At 40.5% G+C, this 7,607-nt stretch overlaps 1 protein-coding gene across 1 annotated transcript in view; it reads left to right on the forward strand.

Annotated features, from left to right (window-relative positions):
* arrdc3a (arrestin domain containing 3a) overlaps nt 1–3,410 on the forward strand; it is a 7,782-nt gene extending 4,372 nt beyond the window's left edge. The window contains exons 6-8 of the mRNA XM_032517031.1: nt 1,134–1,290; nt 1,398–1,540; nt 1,713–3,410. Of these exons, the coding sequence (XP_032372922.1) occupies nt 1,134–1,290; nt 1,398–1,540; nt 1,713–1,781 (369 nt within the window). The 3' untranslated portion in view covers nt 1,782–3,410. The remainder of the gene's footprint in view (nt 1–1,133; nt 1,291–1,397; nt 1,541–1,712) is intronic.
* The last annotated feature ends 4,197 nt before the right edge of the window (nt 3,411–7,607 follow it).

Raw genomic sequence — 7,607 nt, forward strand, 5'->3', positions numbered from 1 at the left:
ATATATATATATATATAGACACACACACACACAAAGACAATATAGCTTTCTGCTATATAAGTCGGCAAAGGTAAACATATAGGTCAAATTAAATCTATGCACTTCCTGGCAATGCACAGGGTTATTGTAAGAAACGTCTTTTGGATGTTACTTATAATGTGCACTAATGGTTGTAAAGGTTCACAAACTGGCATTTGTGTCCTCATTACAGTCCCCCTTTCTCCTTTTTTCAATCACCATTACTCAGCATCATTATCAACACAGAATCAATATTTCCTAGTAAGCCAGTAACTCTCCTGGTAAAGGACTTGGCTGACTCAGCGCGCAGAACCAAAGTCAAATTGCCTTGGATTGCACCAGGTGTTATCTCCACATGCTGCTAAGAGCATTAGCCCAGGATATATTTGGTAACACCTGCCTTGAGGGTGCTTGTAACCTCTTTACCTTGCGAACCGACCGCTACCAGGCGTGCCGTTTTAACTTGCATAAGCAACTGACCTCAAGTCATTGACCCACATGTTGTTGAACGACTGCACAACCCATTTAGCCCAGACTAGCATGGATTTGTCTTATCTTACAGAGGATTAAAAAGCTGTTTGATTTTATCCCTGATTCATAAAATTAAAAATTAAAAAAATGGGAAAAACTGGAAAGATTATACAAGGCATACTGCATTTTTTTGGGCCCCCTTCAAATGGATACTTTGTACTGAATACTTTGTAATTTTGGTAAATAAACAAAATTACTTTGACTGCCACATGCTTATTATGCTACTTTAGGTATTTAAATGCATCTAATTTAGGCTTATTTGAAAGGCCTGAGAAAAACTTGTGTAAAGCCCCTCATTGTCATTTTCTTATCTTTTTTCATTTATTTTTTTTCTGCCTTGCTGCACCCAAAAGCATCCCAGAAAAGTGTTAACATACGGAACTGGAAACCCATTTCCCGCAATTGGAGTTTTTAGTTACTTTACTGTACTTTTTAAACAATATAACAAAATATACAAGTTTAGATGAAGTGCTAGATTGGAAACTTACATTTTTAAATTTCCCTAGGCACGTGCCTAGAATGCCTATGCCTAGATCCGGGCCTGCTTGCATATTCTAACCTGCTGTGTCCTCATGTGTGCTCAGGTTTACGTGGACATACCTGGGGCGATAAACCTGTCCCTGAACCTGCCCCTGGTCATCGGAACCATCCCTCTCCACTCCTTTGGCTCCCGTACCTCCAGCGTCAGCAGCCAGTGCAGCATGAGCTGGCTGGGCATGGGTCTGCCTGAGAGACCTGAAGGTAGGTTGGACTCCAGGTCATGATTCACAGTTACAACTCATTTCGGAGTATACCTGTTTTTTTTTTTTTTTAAGAATGCTAACCTGTGGCTCGCTGTTTCTCCGTAGCTCCACCAAGCTATGCAGAAATTGTGACAGAAGAGCAGAGGCAGAGCAGTCTGGATGTTCCAGCAGCCCGCCAGGAGCTGGACGGCCCTCTCTTCGCCTACATTCACGAGTTCCGCTTCCAGCCTCCTCCTCTGTACTCTGAGGTAAGCACCAAATAACATAATATCATAACAAATAACATAACATTTGTCCATTTATATTTCTGTTAGTTGCAATTTCCGGACCTATGTACTTCCGTTGATCCAGACTATATTTCTATTATAGACCAAATTAAATCACCTCAATAACTCTTTTCTCTTCTCCTCTCCATTCCAGATCGATCCTAACCCAGAACACGCCAGACGTACCGAGGAGCGCAGGCTCGACGCCTGTCCATCACGCTGAAGAGTTTTACCGAAATTCCCCTCACCGACTTGGGGGATCTCTAAAGAAACCTTCTTGCAAGGCTCTGCTTTGTTTATTTTTCTGCGACAGCAACGTTCACAAAACACTGTCGACATCGAGAGAAAAACAAAAGTAACCAACCAATCGACAAAGACTTGGACACGCACCCACAGTTTGAGTTGGGTTGGACAAACCTGTTCCTGCCTTCCCTTGGCGAAAGAAACAGGAGTCACTAGTTTGGTGCATCGCTTCCTTCCTGTGTGTGTGTGTGTGTGTGTGTGTGTGTGTGTGTGCCGGCTGAGGGTGGGATTCATACAGTGAACACATATTCAGTCTGTATGAAAAACGCCACTGGTAGTATTGACGATAAAGAATCAGCCCGGCTCGGCACCGCCAAGCTCCTCGTTAACCTTGATTCCTCTTGATTCTTCTGTACTCATGGCACATAAGGACATGGCTCCTCCTACAAATGGCAGAACTAATCATGTCCCGACTTCAGCAGAATCACTTAAAGAAAAACAGGACGAAGAGAGAAAAATAAACAACGTCGTTCTAGCCCCCGTAGTCTGTCTGTGTGAATGAAAGCATTCAGCGGCAGCAGTCAACAACGGAGCAAAAACACTAGATCCTCCTGCCTCATTTTGAATTTTTGTTTTGCACATTTTATTCCTTACTCGAGTTGTGTGGCTCTGTTTAATGAGAATTGAAAAAAAAACAAAAAAAAACATCACTAATAGTTTGGTTCCAGCCTCGTAATGCGCCAGACTAAGAATACGAGTAGGCTTGAGTTTTACGACTTTCATCAGCATTACTTTGAGCAACGCTGAGAACAGGATTTGATTTGGGGGGGGGGGGGGGAAGAAGATTGACAAAAAGGACAAGAAAAATGCACTGAATTTGTGTGAGACTTTTTCTTTTTCCTCATTATTTTCTTTGGTGACTTATAAGAACTTGACTGGACTTTTCCAACAACTGCAGCACACTATCTCCATCTGGAAGCTTTGTTAAGATGTTGCCTCCTCAGCTTGGATCCAAGTGTGGCTGTGGCTTCCCTCCTCTTTTTAGATTAGTTGTTCTGTTTCTGTATTTAGCTCCAAACGTAGAATAGCTTGTAGCTTTTTTTTGTTGGTGAGGTTGCGCTGGATTTGGACTAGGAGGGTTGCAGACCTGCATTTGCCACTCAATTTGTAGCTTAAGAGAAAAGTGTGTCTGTGTGTGTGTGTGTGTGTGTGTGGTAAATTGTGGAGGGACTCTCCTCACCTTAATTACCTGCAGCCCCTCTATTCCTAATCTCAGGGCAAGCCAGGCTTGCATAACTGCCCAAAAAGCACTGTCTCAGGTGGTCGTCTCACTTGCCAAAACGCTTGGAGAAAAAAAAAGAGAAAAAATGTTATAGGCTTTCTTTTAAATTGCACTTTTGAAAAATGATTTCTTTTTCTTTTCTTTTTTAAACTATCATAATGAGAAGATATACCTGCAGAGAAGCAAGGCAGCTTTCTGAGATGAATCACATTCCCTTTTTGTCCTGCTGCACTTGCCCAGTTCATCCAACCAACAGTTAGATTTTCTTTACCAGACCAGTGAAGCCAGAATGCTAGCTATATTTTAAAAAAAAAAGGAAAAAGAGGAGTGACACTGCTTCTGTGTTAAAGGAGCAAACCCAGCACAAATGAGAAGCTGGGGACGTTGCTAAACCTCTGCTCAGACTGGTCAGAACAAGTAGTAGTAGGTTGACATGAGTAATACATTGGTTTTCTAACTCATTCAACACAAAAGACCAGCTGCAACAGAGGTTTGACATAGTCAGGAAAAAAGAAAAGCAGCACCTTTTTTGACAGAAAAAAAAAAAAAGCATTCAATGGTGAAGGTCTGGAGAAAAACCATACTAACCATGTTATAGTAAAGCAGTGTTTTGTAGGACAGTAATGCATTATTTTTATTATTTTTTAAGGTTAGTGACTCGTTTACACATTAAACGTAGCTGACACGTGTCTGTGTGTGTGTGTGTGTGTGTGTGTACAACGCTCTTATTGAGATCCAGCTGGCAACTACATATACAGCTTCTGACGGTAAATGACAAAACTGCAGATTATTAAAAGTGATCTTAACTTTGTGGCCTTGACACAGAAAAGACCTGATCAATATTTCTTCATTTTTCAGTGTCTGTTCACTCTTGTTCTCCCTTTTTATTACATTTGTACACATCTGTATGTATGTTTTTCTTCAACCTCTTACATGTTCATTCAAAAGGACAAAAAGGGAAGAGGAGTCCTTTTAGAAGCAAATGTGTGGAAAAAGAAAAGAAAAAAAAAAACATCATGGACAGGCCTCTAATTTTTCTGAAGCTAATGAGGGTTGACTATAATTTTTTATTCCCTATGTATTTCTGGGCATTGATATAGTTTGCTTCCTAGTTTAACAAGCAACCTTTCTGAGTTAGTCTCCCTGAACTCTATGATCCCCCTTAAGGCCTGGGTGGCGGGTGGCAGCTGTTGATCAGCACCCCCAACATTTAGGTAACATGGACTAGCAGAAAAACGGCTTCTTCCACAGTAAACTCATTTTCTATCCTCATAATTGTTTGCAGTTCTTTGTTTGGATTTTATCTTAGGGGAAACTTAATCGAGCGCCATGGTTACGAATAAGCTCACATTTGTTTTCAGGTTGGTCAATTCCAGAGTCCATTTGCTTGGGCCGCAGAGTAGTCTAGTGTCACAACTAAGCTAAAAGTCCTGACCTAATAAAGGCAGGAACTGAAGTGTTCAGAGATATAAAATGTACCCGGCAGACGGGATCTGAAACATTTTAGAAACAAAGTGCAATATCACTCACTGACTTTTCTTCATTCTCCATTTGTAATGTTTGTTTTGATCCTTTTTTTTTTGGTCTGTCAATCATGACGATGTATAGATATTCTGTGAATATACTATGTTATGAATGGTTTAACCCTTTTGTCTAGTTCTTCCTTTTTGATTTCAATAAACATTTTGTTCTAAATTACAATGACCTGTGACGTGTATTTCTCTGCAAGACTGAACTAAATTATACAATCTCACCCTTTACACTAAAGGTTTTCTTATAAATGTACTTTAATTAGTGAAGACAAATTATACTTAGCGTTCTCTTTTCTTGCACCAATCTGTGACAGACCTAACAAAACATCCCTCCATCTGAACAGCAAACTGTGTTCAAATGAAACTGATTAATCATTTACCTTTGCTTTACCCAAATCTATTTTTATTTTGGTCATGACAATTGCAGGTTGCAACTCTGCTGGACCCAGATATCCCTCTAACAAAATAGTACAACACTGCCCCCAGAGGTGGTTTAAGAATTGCAGCTTTGATGGCAGAAAGTTGCATGTTTGTAAAACCCAAATCACTGAATAAGTACTATACTTTAATCATAATTCAATGGAAAACACACTTTACTTACGTTTGAAGATTGTTTATTCAAGATGTGTGAGATTTTTATGTCAGAGATGGAAGCCTCCCCTGAACAGAAATATATTATATTGTCCCCAAAAAACCATGCACGCAGGACTAAGGATTCCTCTTTTCTGTCCATTTGTACATGTCCACGATGGTCTTTAGTAGAGATGTTCAGATACCAATGCCAGTATCAGAAAAGCCGCCGATCCTGCCTAAAATGCTGGTATCGCTATCGGCAAGTACTGGAGTATATGCACCGATCCGATACCACGCAATTTAGCCAAGAAGAAAATCTACTTTACAGCAGTTTATTAATGTTCTTTTTCCGTTATGGCTGGCTGTCAAACTAGATAATGAAACAGGTTGTATGGTATTTATTATTATTATTATTATTATTAGTGTTTGTTCATGTTTCACAAGTTCAATCTGAGCCTGGCCAAACAACAAAGATAAAAATCATATCACATTCATACAGGGATGGTAGTGTGAATACAAAGTTTTATTTCGAACAACATACAAAAAAATAAAAGTAAACTAAATACTTGCAATACAAGACAAAGTATTTCACTTTAAGAAAAAGCAAAAAAGAAATGGACTAAAGAACACTGAAAAACGCAAAAACAAATGTGTCAAAAAGTGACAAAAAATGCCTTCAAAGCTTCAAAGACTTGGTCAAAACAACAACAAAAAGAACTTTGGGAAAGGTGATAAAATTGTCTGGAGAATTTAACTTTAATTTAATTTTGACCCAGAAAAAGCCAGGATGAAAAACTGCACTTTCCTCTTTATTTAAGTATCACATACTTATGTGAATTATGTGTTCACCATGCCAAATATTTTACTCACTATTCTTATCTCATATTACAGCTCCCCGTACACGTTTCTCTATATAGCCCCCCTACAGGTTTCTCTATTGAGCTCCCCCTACAGGTTTCTCTATGTAGCCCCCCTACAGGTTTCTCTATAGAGCTCCGCTACAGGTTTCTCTATTGAGCTCCCCCTACAAGTTTCTCTATAGAGCTCCCATTACAGGTTTCTCTATAGAGCGCCCCCTACAGGTTTCTCTATTGAGCTCCCCCTACAGGTTTCTCTATAGAACTCCCCCTACAGGTTTCTCTATAGAGCTCCCCTACAGGTTTCTCTATACAGCTCCCCTACAGGTTTCTCTATTGAGCTCCCCTACAGGTTTCTCTTAGAACTCCCCCTATAGGTTCTCTATAGAGCTCCCCTACAGGTTTCTCTATATAGCTCCCCTACAGTTTCTCTATACGAGCTCCCCTACAGGTTTCACTACAGAGCTCCCCCTACAGGTTTCTCTATAGGCCCCCCTACAGGTATCACTACAGAGCTCCCCCTACAGTTTCCCTACGAGCTCCCCCTACAGGTTTCTCTACAGAGCTCCCCCTACAGGGTCTCTACAGAGCTCCCCCTACAGTTTTCTCTACAGAGCTCCCCTCTACAGGTTTCTCTATAGAGCTCCCCCTACAGGTGTCTCTACAGAGCTTCCCCTACAGGTTTCTCTACAGAGCTCCCCCTACTGTTTCTCTTAGAGCTCCCCCTACAGGTTTTCTCTAACCGAGCTCCCCCTACAGGTTTCTCTACCGAGCTCCCCCTACAGGTTCTCTACCGAGCTCCCCCTACAGGTTTTCTCTACAGAGCTCCCCCTACAGTTTCTCTACCGAGCTCCCCCTACAGGTTTCCTCTACGAGCTCCCCTACAGTTTCTCTACGAGCTCCCCCACAGGTTTCTAGCTCCCCTACAGGTTTCTCTACAGAGCTCCCCCTACAGGTTTCTCTATAGAGCTATTGAAAATAACAATAATGTCGAATTAGAGTTTAGCAGTTGCACCCTTTAAAAGAAATGACTGAGTCACAGCACCCCTCTCTAGGAAATGCTCAGTGAAACCTGATAGGAGTAGACAGCGACAGGCCAAGTGAGCCACGGTCACCGGTTCACATACAACAAAATACATGATTTATTGATCCCTGCTGAAACATGCATGCACCAGAAAGTACATGCTGGCCTGCAGCAGAGCAATCATGTGGAATGTTATCAACATTAGACTTAAATGTATCAATTGTCTATTATATTTTGTAATCTACAGTAAACACACTGCAAAAAAGGGGTGTCTAAAAACAAGATAAAAACACTTAATCTGAGGGTAAAGGTACTCAAAAGTGAAATTATCTATCCATGCAGCAAGATCATGTCACTTGACAAGCTGGCTTGATTTAGCATTATAGTGTAAAGTTGAAGACTTAAAATGAGACATTCTTTCTTAAAACAAGATAAATTATCTAACACTTCTAAATCTAAGTTTTTATTTTATCTTGGTAAGAACCAAATAATTTGCAGTGCAATGTTCAAGCATCAAGATAATTTTATTGGCGTTAAA

The sequence above is a fragment of the Etheostoma spectabile genome, chromosome 5 (assembly GCF_008692095.1).
Source record: "Etheostoma spectabile isolate EspeVRDwgs_2016 chromosome 5, UIUC_Espe_1.0, whole genome shotgun sequence".
Classification (NCBI taxonomy): domain Eukaryota; kingdom Metazoa; phylum Chordata; class Actinopteri; order Perciformes; family Percidae; genus Etheostoma; species Etheostoma spectabile.